Source organism: Petromyzon marinus, chromosome 22, assembly GCF_048934315.1.
Source record: "Petromyzon marinus isolate PM22_M1 ecotype Great Lakes invasive population chromosome 22, UKy_Petmar_22M1.pri1.0, whole genome shotgun sequence".
NCBI lineage: Eukaryota > Metazoa > Chordata > Hyperoartia > Petromyzontiformes > Petromyzontidae > Petromyzon > Petromyzon marinus.
In genome coordinates, this window is record NC_133688.1 from 18,129,773 (window position 1) to 18,155,750 (window position 25,978).

Genomic DNA, 25,978 nt, shown 5'->3' on the forward strand with positions numbered 1-25,978 from the left:
TCCGGGTATTGAAAATTAAATGAAAATAAAAAAAAAATAGAATGTGTAATTGTCCAAAATTATGTAAATTGATGTAATTATGCGCATAAATTATGCTAATTATGGAGATGCAATTGTATTAAGTTATGCACATGCATTCAATTATGCTAATGTTAGCCGGTATGATAATTAGGCCCTGACTCGCTGACGAGGGTAGTATTATCAATCGGGATCGTACAATTAATTGTATGAAGTTATGCAGGTGTGCTGTAAGTATGCAAGATTAAGTTCGGCTTCGTTGTCTAGGTTTGTATTATCAATCGGTATAATACAATTATTCTCGCTTTAACATTTATTGATTATGTCTTAGTGTTTTTATATCAGGTCTGCAATTTGAAATCTCAGCGCAGGATACAGTTATTATAATTAAGATTATTATGCATGAACTTAGAAAGGCACCACTCAGACACTTCTGTGTTAAGCAATTTTAATTTCTAAACAAAACCTTAACACTCTAATATGCGAACTCTTATGCTTGGAATTGTCAACACAGTACTCCTGGAGATGTCCTCCTCATCGATCCATACATTTAACCCTCAATGATCACGTTGTTAAACTGGGTAACAGAATAATTGATTCATTCCTTAGAGTAACGCGAGCATACACGGTGATCGGAAAAAGTCCTTAAAAATTCATGCAACGATATTCATACGAAGAGCAATAAAGAAACATGTCCCGAAGGGACGGCAATGGATTCATTGGGAAGATTGTGTAATTACGAAATGTCTTGGAACAATGGTGTGCGACAGTGTGCCTGTTTTCAGCTTTAATTGATTCGCGGGCAAGATTCTGTGATCAAAAGAAAGCTTTCAACACAATATTCTCCCTGTGAGTGTGTAGATTCGTAGCGTGGGTTTCTAAACGTTTAGTTTCATCAATGAATTAATTGGTAATAGTTATGCAATTAAAAAGAAAGAGAAAAAAATAACGACTAAAATACTTCTAAATGACTGTATCCACGTAACCCAATGGGCCGTAATTTTCTTCGTTATCAGCTATTAGTTGATGCACTTATCATGAGTCTTACTGTACGTGTTGATGTGTGAGTGGTGTTGATCTTCTTGCGTTAAGCAAACGCCGAGGTTGGGCATCCCTTATATCAAAAATTGTGTTTGTCCCCTGCGGAGCGGTGATGGAGTGAGGGTGGGCGTGTCTTACAACGGTGGGCGTGTCTTACAACGGTGGGCGTGTCTTACAACGGTGGGCGTGTCTTACAACGGCCTCGTTGCTTTTTCTTGCTCGGAGCGTCGACTTAGCTGCCCGTCCGCTGGCAGATTCAGGCTCATTCCACTGCTGGAGGAGCTGCGCCGCACGCGCTCCCTCCTGCCCCATGCTCTTTGTCGATGCCCGATTGCGCGTGCAGTTCGTTCGCTGGTGGCAGACACCCTTGCTCGCTGGTTCTCTGTGATGCTGGCTTGGTCGATGCTTGGCCTTTCCACCCTTTCTCCCGGATGCTTGCTCGTCGTTGCTCGTTATTCTATCGCTCGACTGTAGCTGGTGGCGGGAGCTGGCACTCAGGGTAGAATGACTTTGAGCGATACTTCATCTGTCAGCTCTAAACTCGCGTTTGGGTGACACGTCGCTACTCGGCAAGTCTCCCCATCGATGGTTGACTGCAGAGTCTCATCCCTCTTCTGTCGCTCGCCGAGCTGTCCCTTGCCGAGCTGTCCCTTGCCGAGCTGAACTGCGTGTGTCGTGTTGCTGTTTATATCCGAAAAATCTCCCCTCTGCGCGTCTCCTGCGAGAGAAAAAGAAACCAGATGCTTACTCCGTCATGCTCTTCTCCCCCCGCGGCCGCGCCTGATTGCCCCCCTCCCCTCTCGGTGACCCCGGGCGGGCTGCTTTACATCAAATTGATGTTTGTTTGAACTCCCAACCCCTCTCTTCGTGGTGTCTGCTAAGGGAGGGGACGCACCTTTCATACGTATTTATGGCTACCATGTGTTTGTGTCAAATTGTTGGAAGACAAAGGCGGCCGGGGAGGCTCTGATTTCATGGAATACATTTATCTGGTCTTGTGTGTTTGACCTATTTTCTTGTACCTCTAATGAGTTACCCCAGGTCTAATCTCTTGTAATTATTATTTGTTTTATGTTTAGCCAAGATTTGTAATGTACCATTAGATGTTACCTCCGGTATTTCAAGGGTTTGCCAAGCTTTGTTATAAGTCTGTGTCACCAGGCATCGTTGTTTTATTCTCGAGTTATATTTTGATATCCCGAGGCTGGAGATATAACCAAGCCCTCACTTTCTTGACTACCAGAATTCACATTCCTTGGTTCTCTTGGTGAAGTTACATAGATAGAAATATACAATAAGAAACAATATATGAGTTGAATAATGGTGAAATAAAATAAGTAACAATAAAGCCACTAATATAGACTGCAGTCTATCATGTCGACTTATTCTTATAGCCAAGCTTCAACTTTTTCTGGACAAAAAAATATCAGTTATAATGTCCGTTTGCCCTGTGTTCTGTGTCCGTGCCTGTGATTCTGGATATTTGTTTGTGAACTGTCCAAAGCGCCAAGCAGGTTATGGCATGCGGACCTTTGGCAACCTGGAGATTTTGCAGATCGTCGTTAACCTCCCTTTGCCCCGGAGTTTATTATGTAATCGCCTTTTACGACCTCCAGATGCTTGGTGCTTGTGGGAGGTAGCGGGCTTCAGGGTGTTTTATTTATTTATTTGATCGATTATTATTTTAAAAAAATATTGGCAAAATTATTATTAATTTCAATTTTGGAAAAAGGCCTATATATACAACAACACACCGTGTCGGTCATGGGGTTTGTTTGACCATACTTCACCATGCCGGTCAATGCAGGTTGGCAAAGGGGGGGATGTCCAGGGCTAGTTCATATATCTGATATTAGCTGTGGCTGGGCGTCAAACTCAGTCGTCTCTGGGTTTATATAGTAGTGTGCTATCCAAAGCGTCACTGTTCCCTATTCCCCGATTACAGTATATACAGAAAGTGGTATTGAAACAAACATTTCTAATTGATACTCGACTAGCCTCTGTATTTGACAGGCGCAGAGATGTTCTTTTACATCTTCGATCGTGCCACAATAGAGCACTTAAACCCGGAGATTTCGCGAGCGAGAGAAAACAAAGAATTATCCGAACCTGTCCACTCGTGAGCCGCAGTGAAATCAGCGCGCGGGTTGGGTGGCTTGGGCGCTCGGCACGGGAGACCGGCCGTTTGAGAAGTGAGTGTCTTCCCAGACACTTTGAGAAGTGAGTGTCTTCCCAGACACTGTGAGAAGTGAGTGTCTTCCCAGACACTGTGAGAAGTGAATGTCTTCCCAGACACTGTGAGAAGTGAGTGTCTTCCCAGACACTCTGAGAAGTGAGTGTCTTCCCAGACACTCTGAGAAGTGAGTGTCTTCCCAGACACTGTGAGAAGTGAGTGTCTTCCCAGACACTTTGAGAAGTGAGTGTCTTCCCAGACACTGTGAGAAGTGAGTGTCTTCCCAGACACTTTGAGAAGTGAGTGTCTTCCCAGACACTGTGAGAAGTGAATGTCTTCCCAGAGACTGTGAGAAGTGAGTGTCTTCCCAGACACTCTGAGAAGTGAGTGTCTTCCCAGACACTCTGAGAAGTGAGTGTCTTCCCAGACACTGTGAGAAGTGAGTGTCTTCCCAGACACTCTGAGAAGTGAGTGTCTTCCCAGACACTCTGAGAAGTGAGTGTCTTCCCAGACACTTTGAGAAGTGAGTGTCTTCCCAGACACTTTGAGAAGTGAGTGTCTTCCCAGACACTTTTAGAAGTGAGTGTCTTCCCAGACACTCTGAGAAGTGAGTGTCTTCCCAGACACTCTGAGAAGTGAGTGTCTTCCCAGACACTGTGAGAAGTGAGTGTCTTCCCAGACACTCTGAGAAGTGAGTGTCTTCCCAGACACTCTGAGAAGTGAGTGTCTTCCCAGACACTCTGAGAAGTGAGTGTCTTCCCAGACACTTTGAGAAGTGAGTGTCTTCCCAGACACTTTTAGAAGTGAGTGTCTTCCCAGACACTGTGAGAAGTGAGTGTCTTCCCAGACACTTTGAGAAGTGAATGTCTTCCCAGACACTGTGAGAAGTGAGTGTCTTCCCAGACACTGTGAGAAGTGAGTGTCTTCCCAGACTCTGTGAGAAGTGAGTGTCTTCCCAGACCCTTTGAGATGTGAGTGTCTTCCCATACACTTTGAGAAGTGAGTGTCTTCCCAGACACTGTGAGAAGTGAGTGTCTTCCCAGACACTGTGAGAAGTGAGTGTCTTCCCAGACACTTTGAGAAGTGAGTGTCTTCCCAGACACTGTGAGAAGTGAGTGTCTTCCCAGACACTTTGAGAAGTGAGTGTCTTCCCAGACACTGTGAGAAGTGAGTGTCTTCCCAGACACTTTGAGAAGTGAGTGTCTTCCCAGACACTGTGAGAAGTGAGTGTCTTCCCAGACACTTTGAGAAGTGAGTGTCTTCCCAGGCACTTTGAGAAGTGAGTGTCTTCCCAGACACTTTGAGAAGTGAGTGTCTTCCCAGACACTGTGAGAAGTGAGTGTCTTCCCAGACACTTTGATAAGTGAGTGTCTTCCCAGACACTTTGATAAGTGAGTGTCTTCCCAGACACTGTGAGAAGTGAGTGTCTTCCCAGACACTTTGAGAAGTGAGTGTCTTCCCAGACACTTTGAGAAGTGAGTGTCTTCCCAGACACTCTGAGAAGTGAGTGTCTTCCCAGACACTGTGAGAAGTGAGTGTCTTCCCAGACACTGTGAGAAGTGAGTGTCTTCCCAGACACTTTGAGAAGTGAGTGTCTTCCCAGACACTCTGAGAAGTGAGTGTCTTCCCAGACACTTTGAGAAGTGAGTGTCTTCCCAGACACTTTGAGAAGTGAGTGTCTTCCCAGACACTTTGAGAAGTGAGTGTCTTCCCAGACACTGTGAGAAGTGAGTGTCTTCCCAGACACTTTGAGAAGTGAGTGTCTTCCCAGACACTTTGAGAAGTGAGTGTCTTCCCAGACAATGTGAGAAGTGAGTGTCTTCCCAGACACTGTGAGAAGTGAGTGTCTTCCCAGACACTGTGAGCAGTGAGTGTCTTCCCAGACACTTTGAGAAGTGAGTGTCTTCCCAGACACTTTGAGAAGTGAGTGTCTTCCCAGACACTGTGAGAAGTGAATGTCTTCCCAGACACTCTGAGAAGTGAGTGTCTTCCCAGACACTCTGAGAAGTGAGTGTCTTCCCAGACACTGTGAGAAGTGAATGTCTTCCCAGCCACTTTGAGAAGTGAGTGTCTTCCCAGACACTTTGAGAAGTGAGTGTCCTCCCAGACACTTCTCAAAGTGAGTGTCTTCCCAGACACTTTGAGAAGTGAGTGTCTTCCCAGACACTTTGAGAAGTGAGTGTCTTTCCAGACACTTCTCAAAGTGTCCTCCCAGACACTTTGAGAAGTGAGTGCCTTCCCAGACACTTCGAGAAGTGAGTGTCTTCCCAGACACTCTGAGAAGTGAGTGTCTTCCCAGACACTCTGAGAAGTGAGTGTCTTCCCAGACACTTTGAGAAGTGAGTGTCTTCCCAGACACTTTTAGAAGTGAGTGTCTTCCCAGACACTGTGAGAAGTGAGTGTCTTCACAGACACTTTGAGAAGTGAATGTCTTCCCAGACACTGTGAGAAGTGAGTGTCTTCCCAGACACTGTGAGAAGTGAGTGTCTTCCCAGACTCTGTGAGAAGTGAGTGTCTTCCCAGACCCTTTGAGATGTGAGTGTCTTCCCAGACACTTTGAGAAGTGAGTGTCTTCCCAGACACTTTGAGAAGTGAGTGTCTTCCCAGACTCTGTGAGAAGTGAGTGTCTTCCCAGACACTGTGAGAAGTGAGTGTCTTCCCAGACACTGTGAGAAGTGAGTGTCTTCCCAGACACTTTGAGAAGTGAGTGTCTTCCCAGACACTGTGAGAAGTGAGTGTCTTCCCAGACACTTTGAGAAGTGAGTGTCTTCCCAGACACTTTGAGAAGTGAGTGTCTTCCCAGACACTGTGAGAAGTGAGTGTCTTCCCAGACACTTTGATAAGTGAGTGTCTTCCCAGACACTTTGATAAGTGAGTGTCTTCCCAGACACTGTGAGAAGTGAGTGTCTTCCCAGACACTGTGAGAAGTGAGTGTCTTCCCAGACACTCTGAGAAGTGAGTGTCTTCCCAGACACTGTGAGAAGTGAGTGTCTTCCCAGACACTGTGAGAAGTGAGTGTCTTCCCAGACACTGTGAGAAGTGAGTGTCTTCCCAGACACTGTGAGAAGTGAGTGTCTTCCCAGACACTCTGAGAAGTGAGTGTCTTCCCAGACACTTTGAGAAGTGAGTGTCTTCCCAGACACTTTGAGAAGTGAGTGTCTTCCCAGACACTTTGAGAAGTGAGTGTCTTCCCAGACACTGTGAGAAGTGAGTGTCTTCCCAGACACTTTGAGAAGTGAGTGTCTTCCCAGACACTTTGAGAAGTGAGTGTCTTCCCAGACAATGTGAGAAGTGAGGGTCTTCCCAGACACTGTGAGAAGTGAGTGTCTTCCCAGACACTGTGAGCAGTGAGTGTCTTCCCAGACACTTTGAGAAGTGAGTGTCTTCCCAGACACTTTGAGAAGTGAGTGTCTTCCCAGACACTGTGAGAAGTGAATGTCTTCCCAGACACTCTGAGAAGTGAGTGTCTTCCCAGACACTCTGAGAAGTGAGTGTCTTCCCAGACACTGTGAGAAGTGAATGTCTTCCCAGCCACTTTGAGAAGTGAGTGTCTTCCCAGACACTTTGAGAAGTGAGTGTCCTCCCAGACACTTCTCAAAGTGAGTGTCTTCCCAGACACTTTGAGAAGTGAGTGTCTTCCCAGACACTTTGAGAAGTGTCTTTCCAGACACTTCTCAAAGTGTCCTCCCAGACACTTTGAGAAGTGAGTGTCTTCCCAGACACTTTGAGAAGTGAGTGTCTTCCCAGACACTCTGAGAAGTGAGTGTCTTCCCAGACACTGTGAGAAGTGAGTGTCTTCCCAGACACTTTGAGAAGTGACTGTCTTCCCAGACACTTTGAGAAGTGAGTGTCTTCCCAGAAAGGCAGCTGCCACGTGTCGTCAGGGATCACGGTCTGCGGGGCTTCGCGGTTCTCCCCCATTTTTTGTTTTATCCTCCAAGAGTAGCGTAGCTTTTGAAAGCTTCGGCCAAATTTCACGCACCTGTGCGGCGTATTAACCAGTGGATCCACCTAAGGTTCGTACAGTTACAACAGCAGTTTCTTCAATATCAGAATCTTTATTTCGACTCGAGGAATCTGATGAGCTATAAAGCTTTTCCCACACATGTCCAGTAGGGGCGGGTCAGAACGTTACTACAATAAACAATTTAAAAACACGACCGGAGTGCAAAGTATAGGAAAGGTAAACAAATCACTTAGCAAAAATCCTGTAATAAAAGTAAACAATTTCTTTTTTATCTTACCAGGTAAAGCCCACTGAGCTATCAGCTTCTTTGTCGGAAGCTACCTGGCCACTAATGATAGCTCAACGGAGTCGCTTACCACGTGTCAATTTAGAGCAGCAAATAATGTAAATGAATCAAAACGCATGTTTCAATAATCCCCCACAGCTTTACTCTTAACTGCAAACGAATGTACAATAGTTGAATCGGTATGCCAGAGCCTCACTCCAACGTCAGTTTTCACAAAGTCAACAACTGTGCTTTGTCAAATATATGACTTGGGCTCGTTTTTTGAAAAAGTGAAATTGCATCCAATTGCTATTGACAATCCAAAAAGAATGTGCAATTGTTAGCGAGAAAGACCTCTTTGAGTTGTGGCCAGTCCTAGATCGACTCAGCCTGAAATGAGTACTTGCTGAAATATTGTAAACATTGGGGAGACAAAGGCGGCCAGGTGTGGTGCTACCGAAACCGCACCCTCGTGTACTGTGTTGTCCTTCATAAGTGCTCGCTAACAGCACTTGCCCCAACAGTCTGTTGAAGCTGTAGGGGGGGCGGGTTCTTTGTCTCTGTTCATGTGTTCATGTATGTGCGTGCACGTGTGTGTGTGTTGTGACCCCCACAGGGAGACATCCAACAGCTGCTGTTTGTGGCCGACCCACGCGCCGCCTTCGACTACTGTAGTCACTACAGCCCGGACTGCGACCAGCCCCTGCCAGAGCTGCCCCAGTCCCAGGATCCAGACCTTGACGAGGTCAGCCTTCGGACGCTTGCTCATCTCGTAATCAACGTCGCCGTCATTTATCGTTCATACCGCGCCTCCCGTACGCAATTCAAATCTGTGAACGGTGGGAAAATCTCATCGCAGCGGAAATTTTTGTTTGTTTTTGCGGCTGTGGTCGTGGGCCTCTCTCCTGCTGCTAAATCTCACTGCCTTCCATGCGGTACAACATCTCGAGGCACTAGAACAAATGGGTATTTGAGGTAATTGCTCAGCAGGGAAGTGACAGCAGGCCGAATATGGCACTGTGTTCAACGTAATGCAACACAGGCAATTTACACAACAAATGAGAATAATCGGCCAGGTGGTAGCTTAGTGTGAGAGGGAGGGGCTCTCAACCAAAGGTTGAGAGTTCAAACCATGATTTAAAGCTTTCCTGACTGCAGGGATTCATATTCTTGGTTCTTTCGGTAAATTCACGTAGAAGGGAGAAACAATAAAATAATAATAATAAAAAAGTAGATATAAAACAATAATGATTTTTTTTGTTTTATATTTTTTATTTTATTTTATTGTTTCCCTTCTACGTTACTTTATCGAAAGAACCAAGAATATAGTTCAAACCCTGTTTAGTGGGTGGACTCAGCCTATCATTCCTCCGGGGTTAATAAGGGGGATGTCAACCTTGGTTGTCCTAAAGGTATATTCGCACCCCCATATCGAAATTGGGGATTTCCGTCACTGGCTCAGGGCATCAATGCTCAATCGAGCAGGAAATCACTTTGGCTTCGACTTAAACTCGAAATTATTAATATACGTTGAACACAAAAAAGCCTTAGGATTGGTGCAACTTCATGATGAGTGTCTTATTTTGCCTCTCTCGCTCCAAAGTAGCATTTCGTCAGCGATTATTGATCATCCTGCGTCGTGTCATCATAGTAGCATGCCAAATGCACCCTATCTCTCATTTCTAACTGTGTTATACGTGTGTTATGGTCACCGCATATGCACTTTAGACATGGCATCCAACACAAGTGGGCCATGTCCACAACATAACCCTTTATCGTCTTGAGAACATTGGGCGACCGGATTTACACAGCACCACGACTGAGCCAATGCCTCAATGGTGAACGATAACCCATCCATCTAACCGGGGAATGTGTTGTAAACGGGAACAACCAAAATTAGTGGTGAAAATGTTGAGGGTGCATTTTATATTAACCTTGACACATCATTTAGTCAAGCTGAATAACAACAACAAAACATTTTTTTCAATGAAATCTTGGCATGTGCCCGACTGCCTATAATCATGCTGATTCATATGAACGATTCAGTGCTCTTGCAAGGTACGCTGGGGGCAATCCTGAACATTTCTGCTCTTGCTGCGTGGGTTTCATCAATGCTTACATTCTTGACTAATAAACTGTCAGCACGATGCATTTCGGAGCTGTGGAGTGACGGTCAGCTCACTGGACTTGCAATCCCGAGCTCACGCGGTTCGATTCCATCTTCCAGTGCGGCGGTCGAAACAACGGCGCAAGTTTCTCAAATCTTCCCACTGCTGTCCACCCAGCCGTGGGAGCGAATGGGTGCAGCCACAGTTTGGTCGATCGGCAAGCCGCACGCGGTGGGGTTAAGCGTGGGGACGCACACCTCTTCCGACACGTCCGGTGAACGTGGAATATTTATACCAAACATTCCCGAGCGGTCATTCTATTTGGGAGGCCTTTCGGCCAGCAGTGGCGTGCACCGAGCCGAACGCAGGGAGCTCCACCTTTAATAATGCAGTTCGGTGGGGGTTTTATATTTTTCAGAGCAATAAATAAAAATCCCCGCCAAAGTATTTCTTGCAAGTTGTATTATTAAGAGTCGTTGTATGGGGAAGAGTGAGCTCAAGGTATAAAATAAAAACCCACCCCGTACATCATGCAGTTGTATTGCTTAGAATGTAAGCACTGGTTCTCATGAATAAGATCACGAGTGGTCTACCTCTCGCGTTGCCCGATGTCCGTGTTGAGCGGGTTTTCCGGATTCTTTATTGGGTGATGTTCTCGTTGGCTGCAACCTTTCCACTGCTCTGTTTCTCTCACTGTCCTCCTGACCTGTAGTACAGCGATGGAGGGTCGCCCGCCTATGACTATGATTACACACACTCGCTCAATAACCACACCGGGTTTGGGCCGCCGGAGGGCCTACAACCTTCGGCAGGCAGCCCAAGCGGGCCTGGACAGGTAAACACAATAACAGCTCGCACAGGTGTTGACCTGAATGTTTCATTTGCTGGGGGTGTTTTGGTTAATTTGCCACCATTACGAAATTCTATCGCTTCTAACGTATAACAGCTACTATTGGCAACTGGTCAACTCAGGGCTTACAATAACTGAGGGTACGCCACCACGTTACTGTGTCGTTCCGTGTCGTGCAGCTGCATGATTTCGAGCGAAGTCCGCTGGCACGACGCGTCGTTGAGGTGTTGGACCCAGCTTTAGGCTCTCTGTAAAACTTCCACTTTCACGGAATTGTCTGACGTATTTACGAATTGACTTTCTGCCCGGCACAAGAGAACACCTTTGAATTCGCCATGAATTGCACAGCGATTGGAGTGTAACTCTGCTGAAGTGCCACTCTGGCTGTCGTGGCAAGAACGGCGTAGTTGAAAACAGTAAGCTCTGAGGAGTGCCAGCCGCGCTGCGTGATGGCGAATGGATCGTCGCAGGTAGATTTTTATACTCTCAGTGGTAATCAAACGAAGCATCGGTAGGGGTAGAACGGTCTATGAATTCGTCGGTTAGCATTGTTCACCGTACATGCACGCGTGCAAGAATCAATGTCTTTTGCAGGCGGTCTACAGCATTGCGTTTAACAGGATTTGTGTCACCCTTCCAGCCACAAGAGGCGTTATAATTCACTGCAACAGAAAACAAAAAGCATAGATTGTTGGATCGAATTGAGACGCTGAATTGCCACAAATAGCGTTGGCCAGGCGTTTCAAAAGCAGAACCCTCATATAAAAGTCTTCAGACTCACGAAGGATTTGCTGGATAAATAATTACTGCATTTTCAAATTCAGGTACAGGTATGCACCAATATACGTTAATTTGATTAATGATGCTTTCTCCTTACATTTGTCATAAGTTAGCAACTTTTTTCGGTTTACATCTCATTTGATAAATTTTTACGTTATTTTCATTTCTAAGTTATATACGTTTTTGATGTAAAATAAACCCAAATGCCGACAGTAAATGCACGTGTCGTTTGTCCGTGGGTGCATTTTGTACGATTCCAGGCCGTTTGCCTGGCCGCCGCATTCCGTCGCCTCACCACTCGTTTACAGTCCAAGCCGTGTCCACATCGCGCTGGCTTTTCGCAATTGTTTTCTTAATCGGCACCTGCTGAAAGTTGAATGCGACACATTCACTGTCGTGGGGTTCACTCCCCATTGGCGTGCGGCGGACGGTTCCGAAGTGTCGCCCGATCATACCACGTGTCGCCCGTCCGGCCGCGTCGACTCGGTCCCCGAACGAGCTCCCGCCGGCACATAGCGCGAAAGCCACAAGCGGCACCCACCCTTCGTGGCGACTTCCGCCGAACGCCGTTGACGTTGACGCGCGGACGCGCTTGCCCTAGGAGCCCACCGGCGCGGAGGCGGAAGGCCCGAGCGAGGGCGAGAAGGAGGACCCCTCGAAGTACTACACGATGACGGACTATGACAACACCCTGACCGAGGACGTGGTGCCGGAGAGCCCCGAGCCCTCCGTGTCAACGGTCTACGCCGTGGACAGCAACTTCACAGAGGTGGCCCCCAACTCCCCCACCCCGACACCGCCCCCTTTGCCATTCACTATCAGGGTTGAACCTGGATAGAGTTGGATGGGTAATGCCATGCATGGCAGGTGTCCATAATAAAGGTTATATTTTGGGGGGGTTAGATGGCATATATATATAAATATGTCGTTAAACTCCTCACCACCCAACATAGCCGATGGGTAAGGTTTGTCAGCACACCGGTGTGTTGGAGAGTAAGCCCACAAGATTTACATTTCGAGCATGACATTTCACCGGTAATTACAACCAGCTTCATCAGGCGACGGCCAGAATTGTGAATAAATCCTCCTGTTTCGGTCTTAAATAGAGGGGGTAAAAGTGATGTCACCTCTCTGGGTCTATCAGGTGCGAAGACCAGAGAGGGGTTAATACAGAATAGTCATATACGTTACAATGGATCACGTTAATTAGAGAATATGCCATACCTATCATTGGTTAGGTTATTCACAGTTAATCAGCAAACATAATATTGGTCGCAAAAGCCTACGTGTTAAACATAGCAGGTGTTGCAGACCGTGGTGCGAGGGAGCGTAGGGCAGTGCCGCAAGGCCCTTTGCTGTACTGTATGATACTCGCACGTGCGTCTATACTGCCCGCTTCTACCGGTTCGCACTGACCGGCATGGTGAAGTATGGTCAGATAAATCCCCACGACCCACCTGGTGTGCAGACGCCCTCATCCAGCAGTAGATTGACAAAAGGACTGTACGTTTGCATGGGACGATTTGCAGAGCTTGGAGGAATGCTGTCAAGCATTCAGAGAAAAAGGTCTATTGAAGTGACTTCGGTGGTAGTTCGGTAGTGTCAATTTCTGGAGCCATTCGAGGGCATGTAATTGCTCAGTTGACTGGATGAGTTCCAGAAGGATGTATATGTTAGCCTATGACATGACTACGATAATACAATTGAGATGTAAAAAAAATAACAACACCTTACTGGTTTTCTCTACCTCCCAAACATAATCCCACCATCTTTTCCATAATTGCAAAGTGCAGCATATTGCAGAATTTTTGAACTCTGGGTCATGGACACTTAGCCCTAATTTCCCACTCTCTCGGATTTTAATTGTTTCGGCCTGTGCACCGTAAATTATTTGACCGATGGCCCTGTTGTTTTTTTACGAGGAATAATGATAAAAAATACTTTCGAAATGTACCCGTCGTTTTCTACCAAGTACTTCGTTTGGAACCGGATGTGTATGCCATGATCACATGTAAAGCTTCAAGCTTTTATTTCCTTTGAGGTTACATTTTCTTTTACTTTAGCTCTTGATGCAACGACAAACGATTAAGCCGTGTTTCGTGCTAACTGGCAGCCAGTGGTACTCGAGCAACAGTGTACAACAGGCCACAGAGCCTCCTGAATTTGCAGTGCGGTGGTCATGTGGCAGGTGACGAGCACGTCGCTGGTGAGGTCCCTTAGGCTGCGCGAGTTTAAGTGTCGTTGGCCGCCACTGATGGTGCTAGTGGCACATTCGTCCGAAACAGGAGGATTTCTCCACAGATCTGGCTGTCACCTGATGAAGCTAAGTGTAATTACTGGAGTAACGTCATACTCAGATTGTAAATGTTGTGGATTTGCTCTCCAACACACCGGTGTTGCTGTACTAGTGACGAATTGGCATGTTCTGTTTACGTGACAAACCTTACTAATTGGCTGTGTCGGGTAGTGGCGGGTTTAACGACACATCTATATTTACGTGATCTAACCCAAAAAACCCCCCTCTATTATGGATGATATTGGTCGCGAAGCCTACGTGTTAAACTTGTCCGTTTTTATTAGCCAGTAGCTGTGGACAGGGATCTATCTGTACGACACGCAAGCTCGTGATGGTTTGATGTGCAGCAGTAAGAGTAACAAGCCTGACCTTGCCAATGAGACCCAGAAGGTTGAAACTGGTCCCGAAGTTGCTTGCTTAAATAAATGGTGCTTGATAATGTTGGCGTGCAAAGCCAATAGGCTGATGGGACAAAACAACATTTTTGATCAGCTATGGGTTAGGTTTTCACATTTTTGATGCTATGCAGCTCCCCGATGTGTGATTATACTATCGTGTTGTTCGGCACGATGTACGACGTTTCGCTGCACGTGCTTGGGGCGGCGTCTTCGGATCCTTCAACAGTCAATTCGGTCGTGGTCGGAGCCGCACGCGGTACAGCCACGGAGCCGCAATCGGGGAGGCCCCCCCTCCCCCCCCCCCCCCCCCGTCGGATTCGCAGGACGTACAGAAACGTGGACGTTTGCTTTTTTGGTGCGCTCGATCGATTCCGCAGGGCGACAATGACGAGTTCACCGAAGAGTACGTGACGGGCGAGGACAACTTCCTGGACAAGGAGACGCAGGACTACGGGGACAAGGAGTACCTGGACTACGATTATGAGGACAAGTCGGCAGCCGGGGCGGCCGGGGGGGCCGGGTCGGAAGAGCGCGGCGAGGGGGAGAGAGAGGGAGCGCAGAGCCGAGAATACGGCCCAGCCCTTTCCGGAGACGCCAACTCAGGGGTAACTAGAATTGTATCCCGGCATAAAGGAGCAATGGAAAGTAATCAGCGTGGGGATTATGTTTAATCGCTGAATGTTAACAGGATTTTGGAAGGCACAGATGCTTACGTGTGTTTCGGGAGTCTAGCGGTTAGCGCGCTGCTCTGTGAACCTGGCGGGGCCGCGTTCGGTTCCCGCTCACGACCAATAACAGTGACGAATATTTGAACCGGTCCTGGGACTCCCCTAAATAGACTCAGCATCAAATGAGCACCTGGTGCGATGTGTAAACATCGGCACAAGGGAGACAAAGGCAGCCGGGCGTGGTGCTGGCCACCCACCCCCTCGTGTGCCGTGCAGGCCTTCATTGTTGCTCGCTAACAGCACTTGCCCCAAAAGTCTGTTATGGCTGCCATCGTTCGTGCATTAGTTTTTCTTGTATTAGATCCTTTGAAAAAGTTGCCCATTTTGGAACAGGGTTTTTTTTACAGAATGTTAATAAGCATTGACTATGTGATTGCCACTCTCTCGGCAAGTGTTCGCGGTAGTTTTACGTAACATTATCCTGAGATTAGCTCGTTTGCCCGAAGACAAAGTTACGCGTGAACTTCCAAAGATAACATCGCTAACTCTATTTCTAGCAGCTGCGGATTATTCACAATTCAAATGTGCTCCTCCCTGGACATAAGTAAAAGTTAAAGGTGCATCCCTACAATTCCTTGCTTACGCCACTGCCGGTGCAAGTGCCGGGATTCCATGGAGTTCCAGAGAGCCGCACTCTACCAGCTCTTTGGCCTACTCTTCCATGCTGGCCAGATGTCTTTGAAGAGCTGGGAATACCCACACTTGACCCCACCGCGCTTCTGGGAATTTAACCTGAAATTGTGTGCGTGTGTCTGTGCGCCAAAGTAATCCACAAAAAATACCGGTATCCGCCGTTTGAACAAACGTTCAAAGGATCCGAGATCTGCTTGTGGTGAAAGAAAAAAAAAGCCAACTTTTTTGGTCACTACCGGCAAGGCACAGTTAGACTTTGACAGCGTAAGCCGTGCACAGAGAATGCAACACCTGTTGTCGGCGGACTGACATTTTGCCTCTGTTTATTTTTACAATGAAGGGCGGTGGAATCAAGGGTGAGAAGGGAGAGAAAGGCGAGCCTGCCATCATTGAGCCAGTAAGTGCGGTTTTTTTTCAACTTTTTTTTGTTATTTCTGCTGTTGGGCTGCGTCGCTACCACAGCTCCAACGTCCGTTTTGTTTTGCCGATCGGCGACAAGGAAGAGCAACAAGGCAAAGGTGATGAGCGCATCATGAACCCAATTGATTTGCCCTCGGCCCCGTTTGTGCATTTCTCTTCCGCAGGGCATGTTGCTGATGGGGCCCCCCGGCTACGAAGGCCCTGCCGTGAGTGCTGCCAACACCTCTCTCTGTCGTTGTTGTTGTTGTTGTTGCTGTTGAGTTCTATTCTCAGAGAATTAAAAGTTAGCGAAGCCTCCGCTCTGCACGGGGTTGCTGCGTCGACGGTTCACCTCACCGCGGCGTACATGATGGGCAAAATGTTCGCGGGGGTCGATAGGGTGGCACAGCGGTAACGCTTGTGCCTCACGGCACGGGGCACCTGGGTTCGACTCCTGACCTGGGCGCGTTTTATTTGTGGGAATTGTGTGTGCTCCCACTTTTCCGCAAAGGTTGTCTCCAGGTTCTCCGGTTTCCTCCCAAAAACTAAAAGCAATATAATTGGTGTTGGCCATATTCCTCGGACTGCGTCTCGTTTTTTTTTCTGGGAAATTAACCAACTATTTATTATGATTCAGTTTGGCCACTGGATCTCGGTAGGTGTGAAACTTGACATGGGTGAGGTTTTATTCCTGTGCCAAGTCTCGTGTGACATGACGATGACAATCATCAATGTTTATTTTACATAACACGTTTCCCATGCAAGCTTCAGCGAATTTCATGGCAGAAAAAAATTGTACAATGCCAAAAAACTTGCCGTTAAATTTGTTTGACATGTTAACATATTATTTATCAGTTTAGAGTTAATCAGTAGGGATTCTAGCATTTCAGTTTTTATTTGAATAACGATAAAAAAGACGTTTGCCTTTAAATGACACCATAATACACGTGCTCAAAGTATTATTGCAACGATGTAAATAAACATTCACGCTAACCCAAAGTAAATATACATTTAAAAGCCCTTATCCACATCACATACTTGTGTGTGTGTATATATTCACAACGGTCATTTACTCAAAAGGGGCAATTGCGTGGAGAGCTGAAGTCATGAGCGGAATTCTGCACCTCCGATTAGCATGGTTGGCAACGTACGGTGCGAAAGAATGTCAACATACATGCTTTTAACATCCCCACTGTGACAATGTGTCGTCTGGCCCTTGTACCTATCACTGTGAGTCACGCTACCATTCGGTGACCACGAAAAATACAACTAAAGCTATAAACAATGTTTTTATTTTACTACCATGAAAGGCCCACTAGCTCTTTTTCAGAAGCGACCTGGCCAAAAATGATAGCTCAACGAAGTGGCTTATGACGTGTAAACGTACATTGATTTTAAATGTTCCCTTCTGTCAGGGACCGGCCGGCCCACCTGGGCTTCAAGGACCTTCAGGCCCCAGAGGCGACCCCGGTGAAAGGGTAAGCTTCGCGCCGCTGATTTGCAACAAAGTCCCTCGTCACCGTCGTTGGCGGTCGTATCGAATGACCAACGTGCGTGCGATGTGCGATTTTGTCGCCTCTCTGTAACATACGCTGAGTGCGTTGTACATTGTTTTTTTTTAATCACGGTTGTTGAGCACCAGCCCCCCCCCCCCTCCGCCCCCCCCCACCCCCCAACAGTAAAATAAGTCACCAAGTTGCCAGCAACAAATAGCACTGTAAAGGTCGCGGTAGATACGAGTGTAACACGTTTCTTAAAGTGAGCAAGGTTACGTATGCACGTGCGCATGTTGAACTTCTTTCGCACCGTACGTAGCCAACCGTGCTAATCGGAAGAGGCGTGAACTTGCGACCAAAGACGAAGGGAGGGAATGCCGTGGACAAGCAGATGCAGAGTGAAATAGCAGTACGGCGGTGGCTGAGCACAGTTTTGGCGAGGTGAAAGTCAATATGCTAGACCAATCTATGTGCGCACGTACGTGAGAGTGGAACAAATGAGAACATTTTGTTTGCCCATTACGATTGTGGCCTTTAAATGTTGGTAATTTATCGCGAAGGCATCGCTTTGTCAGCCGCGCCGGTCTAACGCTTATTGCGTTCACTGAAGGCGTCGGTACGATCTGCAGGTGGTGTCCCTGTGGTGTTTGTCAGCGCCCGACATAATGAGGCACGCGCGTGCGCGCGCAGGCACTAACATGCGTTGTGCCCAGGGCGAAAATTCTCATAATGTTATCGCAGCAACGTTCATTGCTGCGATTTTGCGTTTAAAAAAAAAAATTGCCACAAAATGTTGACTTGTATATTGTGCCTGCGACGAATTTAGCCCTGGGATTTCCTGGAGGGGGGCCGTGGTGCAGTGTGCAAGAGGTTGGGAAAGCGAATTGCGATTCACCGGTTTGCCATCAAGCAATCTCTCTCCGTGCTTTGTGAGTGTAAAGCTGAGCAGTGGTAAGAAGACAGAAATAGACACTGGATGAATATTTAAATATACAAATTTTTATATAAAAAATGTTTTACTTACCACAGCTGGCATCTTATTATGGGATGCTAACTTGTGGAATGAGCAGTCGGGGAGACACAGCTGACTAAAATTGTCCTCCTGTGCACATTTGGCCAAGACTAATGGCATTTTTCACATTCCTCCATAAATAATTCTAGCAGTTATTACATTTCTTTATGATTACGATAACAATGAAAACTTTTTTGCGAGGTAAATATACCACGATTCAAAGCCAAAGGACTCTCATGAAAAATATTTTAAAAGCTGATAACGAATTATCATCATCAGCCATTATCTAAATATCCACTGTTGAATGAAGGCCTCACCATGCCATCGCCATCTCTGATGCCCTCTATGACACGATCCATTGAGGTTCTGGACATAAACAGATCTTGATGCTCCATCTCAGCAGTGATTGTCCTCTCAGGCCTTTCCTCTCAGGCCTTTCCTCTCCTAATTTAGATGCCATTTTGTCACTGGTCTCAGCAGAATATATCCATTTCGGTAAGATTAGAGTGAGGGTTAGGTTTGGATTAGGGTTAGATAATAGTTAGGTTACGGTTAGAGTTAGGGTTATGTATAGTTTAAAGTTAGGTTTGGGTTAGGATAGAGTTAGGGTTAGGTTACGTTACTTTTGTTCCATTGGAAAATACACAATAGAGCATCCGTTGACACAGATACGTTTAAAAAGTTGGCTTAAGATTACGGTTTCATTGATAATGCATGGATATAAATTCACGTGCAAATTCATATTATTTTGTTACGGAAAAGATAAGGTTGACGTTGAGCGAAGGGGAACCGATATGCCTGGATATTTATTCATAGGGAGAATGACAATTCATCACTTGGAAAATAAAAATTTGGCTGGAACAAAATTTAAATCAAAATGGAACACGTAACTTATGTTCCCTGACATGGCAATCCCCACCACTAGGTTAGTTGGAATAGATAAATCATTAATTGGACATCCACTGCTGCCCTGTAATTTCACGCAAAAATTACCAATTAGCAACGTCTTATCTTGCAAATTTGACATGAATGACCCTGCGGGTATAATTTACAAGAAGCAAACCCTCATGCTTTCGTGTTAATAACAATACGGATTCACAACGCTCTTTAAATTTACTGCTGGAAGAAGGCCTCCCCACTCCAAATCATTTGCGAGGATTGTTTGGCCATATTTCACCACGCTGATCAGTGTGAGTAGGAGTGAGGACTGTTGTTGGCCATGGCTATGAGTTTAACTCAGGTTGTTGCATTCACAGTGCGGTGCATAGACCACTGCACCATCGGCATCCTCGCCCTCGCATCGGCAGTGTTATCTGCATGGAAAATTGTAAACGTAATGAATAGATTAAGGGACTTCATTTATAACTGGCTGATTAAACAAAAGACAATGCGTTGGATACAGCGGCCTTGTATTTATTAGTCAAGATTTTTACAAATGAGTGCTTTGCCTCTCAGTAATTACAGCGTAATGAGGTTGCAATTACCCCTTCAGCGGGTCTTTAATCATTGTGCCCCATTTTCAAATTGTAGCCACCACGGCCGCGAGGGGTTTCCAGACGAAACGTAATAAAACATTAGTGGCAATTCCTCGTTTTTGAAACAAGAAGAAAAAAAGTCACAAAAAACCCGGACGTGACCTTAAAATGACACGGCAAAAAAATGCTGCCTACAAATGTCTACAATCAGATATTCCCCACACATCTCTTTTGCAATTCCCTAAAACAAAACCTTCACACTTCAAAGTATGAGGCGGTGCTGAAGAATCATTCATTGCTTCACGTGCGCCATGGTATTTCCGTCGTCATTTTTTTAATCTCGTGACAAAATCTGCACCGCTATCCTTCGAAACATGTTTTTTTTTTCCGTCACGGGATCATTTCTTTGAAAACGATGCGCCGAGGTGAAAGGACATTGCCAAGTGCCTCGCCGAGCGGCATCTCGCGCTTCCGTTCATCGTCGGTGTGCGCGCTCAATTTCTCTGTCTCATTTGCACTTTCTGATGTCACGGCCGCCGTTGTTGCACGTAAAGGAAGAAACAAAAAACAGTCCCCTTAGTTTATTTTATATCTTGAGATTTATTTATCCGTCGTTTTTTGTTGTTGTTATTGTTGTTGTTGTTGCCAAGGTTAGCACAATGTGCCTCTCTGTCAGGCCGACTGGCCTCCTGTCCCGCGATAATAACTTCAGTTATTTTGTGGGGGAAATTTCGGAAATTTCATCCGCTGCAATAAACGGCTAGCCAAGTCAGTTCCAACAACCCTCTTGTCTCCTTCACCCACTTCTTACTCATTCGGTACAATTTAACCTTAAGATATCCACAAAGCAGTCGTCCTCCTCACGGAACCAAATTCACCTGTGGGAACTGCATTTGGAAAAAACAATTGTGAGTCCCATATTATAATAATTACATCATGGGGGAGCGGGGTGGGGAGGGGGGGGCAGTGGTGCAAGCTGTTAGCGCAATTGAAGACGACGACCCATCCACGGCTAATAATCGCTGGTGAGTGATATCCAAAACACATCCTGGGTGCAACACCTCCCTTCACCAGCCAAACCTGTCCTGAGCAGCAATGATAAAGTGTGGTCCAACAGCTCCCCATGACCGACGTGGTTTGTGGGGGCAGCCCTTGGCACAGCGTTGGGTTGACAGAGGGCTGTTACGAGTGGCTGAAATGTATACTTATAAATGCCCGTTCGAAAACCTATTCATCCTGCAGCTCACGGTAATTGCCGTGCCGTTTCACCTCCTGTTTAAACAGCGGCGTAGAGAGAGCATAGGGAATAGGAACCGTTCGGAAAAGTGCTGCCAATGCCGTACGTACCAGCCCAATTCGTTGCGTATTCACATTACACCACGTATGCTGAGCTAAACTTCAGCCGGAAGAGTTTGGAAAAGCTGTTACGGGAATTATTTTGGCACCTATTTTAGTTTTTGGCAAAGAAAGCCACTCTGGCAACATCGGTGAATCGATGCATCTATTATTATTATTTTTCTCCTCCTTCTTCTTCAACCTAATTATAGGATTATGGTAATATAGGGTACAATCGTATAGGATTATCATAGACTGTGATCTCTTGCATTATAGTTAGTGGTCGTGCCTTCCGCCAGTGATCCCTGCTTCAAGGCAGCCCCGCAGCGTTCTGGGAAATATCGAGTGGGAAATGAAGCCCTGTGTGTGTGATGCATGCTCGTAGAATTAAGTCTTTCCCCGAGGGTCACTCTTCCCAGCTTGAACGAGCATTTTCTGGCAGCTGCTGTAGAAGCTACATCGGAGAATTTCGTCTAAATTGTCTCTTCGCAAAACGAGGTGACGCTCTGCCGATTCTCGAGTTGCCAGAATTGGCACTACTTCACCTTACGCCTCGACTCCCTATGGCACGATTATCAAATGTACGGACGGCGGGGGGGGGGGGGGCTCCAATGGTAAATGATCTGCGTAGGATTGGTTAAATTATTATCGTGCGGCAGTCATGGAGTCGTCTAAGCTCACGACGGACGATGGGTTTGATTCGGAGTGAAAATCCCCACCCATTCACGACATTTAAACAATCATCAAAACGTATTGAGAATTATTTGGAACGAGGGGTCACCGAATTGCAAACATCGCCGTCAGGTTTATTCCCCCACAGCAGCGGTTTAATATTCGTTATTGGGCAGTGTGGCACTGCTACCTAGTGGTTGAGAGAGAGAATTTCATTCCCTGCTTCCCCAATGAATATATTGCTGATGCCATGCCTAGCACTGTAATTGCAAACAATTTTGTGGCAATTCACACTGGCACGTAATATACTTGCTTCATCAAGATCATGTATTATAAATTACTAAGTTGTTTTCCATTAATGTGGCACATTTTAACACTCTTAAATGCATTGAACTGCACAAAACTATTTCTTTCTGTTGAATGCATAAATTATAACGTGATATATATTTTTTAATAAACCTTTCACATTTTACCCGGCATTGTGCACGGTCTCACATTGCTTTGACAGAACCGTACGTGGTATTTTTTGGTCACCATATTTTTGGAGACGTTAAAACATGTAAAACGTAATTTTTCTATTTTTCATTGCATCTCAGTTTTTTCTCGGCTGGTAATGAAATTCAGCAGCGGTGTGAGACGGGGCTCATTTAAGATGCGCATTCGTATCTGAAGATTACTTTTTCTCCTGCAGATTATTGATGCCACACCCCCCCACCCCCACCTCCTGATGCTGTAACCTAGTATGTCACTTGACATCTGTGTACGTTGAACTTCGTTCACACCGTACGTAGCCAACCATGCCAATCGGAGGTGCGGGAGGGAGGGCCAAGAAACTAAAGCAGCGCTCAAGAAATGAATTTTGAAATCGAGATTTTAAAGTGCCCTCGACGCTCAATACATCTTTTGAAAGTGTGTAGATGTGGTCCCGTTTAAGGCGTGTAGAAGAGTGTGTGATACTTTAAACGCGTCCTGGTAGATGCGGCGTGCGTGCGCGCGTGTGCATATATGTTCGCTAAAGGTACATTTCACGGAAGGGGTGGGCGGAAAAGCCTGGCTCATCAGATTTGGACACGCGACTGGTTGTGCAGTCATTAATCAGCACCACATCCTGGCCTCCGCTCACCCATGCGTGAGCACCGCTTGAATTGGACGGTGGTGGTGGGGTGGTGGATTTATATTAATCTCTGCAAAATTGTATTGGCCTTAGCTCCCTCATAATACCATAGGTAAGCTTGCCATGAAAGCTGAGGCTAAAGCGCGATTGCATTGTTGCAAATTTTTGTGTGTAAAATATATTTGATCTTTAACGCTTCAGTGACGTACCAGATTTCTGACGTGGTGACCGTTTGTGCTGTCTGGTGTGTGTGTGTCTGTGCCTTACATAGGGGCCCTCTGGTCGACCAGGTCTGCCGGGAGCTGACGGGTTACCTGGGCCCCCTGGAACGATGCTCATGCTGCCCGTGAGTTGTACGCAGACTCCATCACCAACCTCGTTTTGTCTCCCTCTCTCCAGCACGCGCCGCATTCTCCCACAGCATTTGCTGCGTGGGAGATCACTCCTTCTCCTTTGCTGCACTCTTCCCCACAATATGCAATGCACCCTCTTCTTGCTGTCAGTACTCTTGCTCAGTACAGGCCCACTGAAAACCCTCACTCCCTCTCGTTGATGATTTGTGTGTGGACTTTTTATGTTTTGCTTGCACACACCGGTTATGCGGTTGATCGCCCTGGATGTGCCCAAAACTGACATTTTTCGGAAGTCAAGCAGGTTTGAGCCTGGATAGTGCTTGGATGTACTGTTACCGTGCGTAACAAAGGTTGTGTATGTACGTAGCTGCGTGGTTACGTTGCGAGCAGCAGAGGGAATCAGTGCAGCAAATCCCATTGTTGCACTGTACGACGGTGCTCCCATGTCTATGATCCTTGCCTTCACAAATCTGCACTGACCAGCATAGTGAAGTATGTTCAGGGGTATCCTCTATTCATGTGTACATATCAGACACACAACTTATTCAATAACCGTGTACATTATGCGTACGATCCTCATTTGCTGTTTGCTTTCCATTATTATTTTGTCTTACCATGGCTATAGAATGTCCAAATATAGTAATTATATTATGATGCTACGGACAACCTATGATATACAAATGCTATTACACCATACCAAGGCTTCAGATTTACAATGATTTTCCCATCATGATTTCCCAAACCTGAAATCGATAATTTAATCGGAAGATATGTTGGGATCCTGTGGATATCACTTTGTGGATATTTTTTGTTCTTTATAAAACAGCATACATGTTAAACCCTTTTTTATATTTTCTCTAATTCATACTGCGCTGGATGCAAAGAAAATACAGGAATGGAACAGATTGAACAAAAATCCCTTCTTAAATTGGAAATACATATTTGTTCCCCTTTTTCTATCTGAAATGCAATAAATCCAAAGGTTAATGCAAAAAGTTTCAGTTTTGTTGCCAGAAAAAAAGTGGAAAACCCCTATTATCATATTTTGGTACTGGCAAAGGAGGCCTCATGATGTAGATGTTTACCCCGAGCCCTCATTACTCTGATAGTGGCATTGTCTTTGAACTGTGTGCCTTTTGGCGTCATCTGGTCGAACACCGAATGAGACGAGGCTCTAAGGAAAGCTGTCTCTGGTGTGGACCAATCAGTTTCAGGGACAATGTATATAGTATGAGAGTGTTGTTTTTTATTTGCATTCTGACTGCAAGTATTGTGGTTAATGTCAACATTATTCCTTGTAAAAGGTTTCAGTTTTGTCGGCAGAAAAAAGGGGAAAACCCCTATTATTATTAATATGACAATTTTCGCAGAATATACAACATTATTTTTGTTCATGTAAACATTATACGGAATCCAAAGTTACACAGACAAAACAAAATTTAGGGTTTTGCTCATTCTTCACATGTGCAATGTTCTCAATGATCCAAAGCCAAAATACTCTGAATGATTTAATCAATTTGCCTGACCTCATCAGATCTCCGAAGCGAAGCAGTTATGGAACATCTGTAGATCCTCCAAGGGATGTTGAACATCCCTGTTGTTGTCAACTGTCTATTAATACACAACTCAAGAAAATGCATGCACATGTATTGTGAGATAATCTTATTCCCTCAGTCTGTCCCAGTTATTTGAACGTTAGAGATGACAACCCAAAATAGCAGTTTGCATGTACATATTTTGAACTTCTTTCGCACCGCACACGGCCAACCGTACACATCTGGAGGTGCGGAGCGAATGGGTGGAGTGCTGGGTCAATTCACCCATTCATATTCTGATTTCGTAAGCTCACGATGCATGCGTGCAATCACATGGATAATCATTATTTAAGCAGGGGTTCACATTACCCCCGCAAGCCACTGTAGGCGCTACCATTCACTGCAATAAATGTTAGGAGAGAGAACAAAAAAACGGAATCGATTCTTAAATCAAATTGTGACCCAGGTTTTTGACAATTCATCAAATCATCAGAAGGGAGAGTTGTTCCAATCAGTGGCGTCACGGGGGGGCGGGTTGCGGGGGGTGCGGACCACACCTTGTGACATCATCAGAGGGGGGTGACACCAAAATGACTGTCTATAACATTTTTTTGTGTAGTGTTTCAGCAGAAATGTATAATTTTATATAAAAACAAATATCCCTGTAGTTAGTTATAACAACAAAACACGTTTCGTAAGCCCAGCTTACATGTTCTGTATCAATATTCCTACAAGGCTAAAACTCTGTGCTAATTTACTTTTTGAACCTTCTAATGCGCTCCGGTCAGAGCTGTCATTATTACCCAATTTTGATGACACTTTCGAGTCACGTGGTTTCGTCTGCACGCGCTACGGGCACGCGCTGTTGTTTTCGTTGCTGCTCGTGTTTTTATAGTCGCTGATTTTGTCTAATTTTCTGGTGTTTTAGCTACAATATTGTGGTAATTAGTATTTGTGAACCTATATCAATAACCTTTTTGAGAATGAAGTAATTAAAGGAAATATAATTTAAAGGTGTAATTAAAATGTTGCTAGTTGTTCATGTCACTACTATTACATTCAGTGATTTACGGGAATTACGATTTACGAGTAACATTAGCACAACAAAAAAACATTACTAAGTATTCTGTATGGTCTGGTACAGGCGTAGATCCATGAGCGGTGACACCAATGAGTGAACGCACTGGGTGACACCAGCCCGAGTGACGCCACTGGTTCCAACCCTCTTCATTAGCAGGGTTGAGCATGGCTTGTACCTGGATGGGAGACTGCCCGGGAATAACACGTGTTTCTGGTAGGCTTGGTGGTAGGAGATGACAGCACAGTACAG

At 45.8% G+C, this 25,978-nt stretch overlaps 1 protein-coding gene across 4 annotated transcripts in view; it reads left to right on the top strand.

Moving 5' to 3' along the window:
* Positions 1–25,978, top strand: part of LOC116944881 (collagen alpha-1(XI) chain-like) — a 176,649-nt gene that overhangs the window by 45,531 nt on the left and 105,140 nt on the right. For 2 of the 4 annotated variants that reach the window (XM_076068804.1, XM_032958737.2), the window contains exons 5-12: positions 8,081–8,209; positions 10,285–10,407; positions 11,804–11,971; positions 14,274–14,501; positions 15,598–15,654; positions 15,842–15,883; positions 17,072–17,134; positions 23,032–23,106. In XM_076068804.1, the coding sequence (XP_075924919.1) occupies positions 8,081–8,209; positions 10,285–10,407; positions 11,804–11,971; positions 14,274–14,501; positions 15,598–15,654; positions 15,842–15,883; positions 17,072–17,134; positions 23,032–23,106 (885 nt within the window). The remainder of the gene's footprint in view (positions 1–8,080; positions 8,210–10,284; positions 10,408–11,803; positions 11,972–14,273; positions 14,502–15,597; positions 15,655–15,841; positions 15,884–17,071; positions 17,135–23,031; positions 23,107–25,978) is intronic. The other 2 variants (XM_076068805.1, XM_032958738.2) reach the window with 1 other exon arrangement.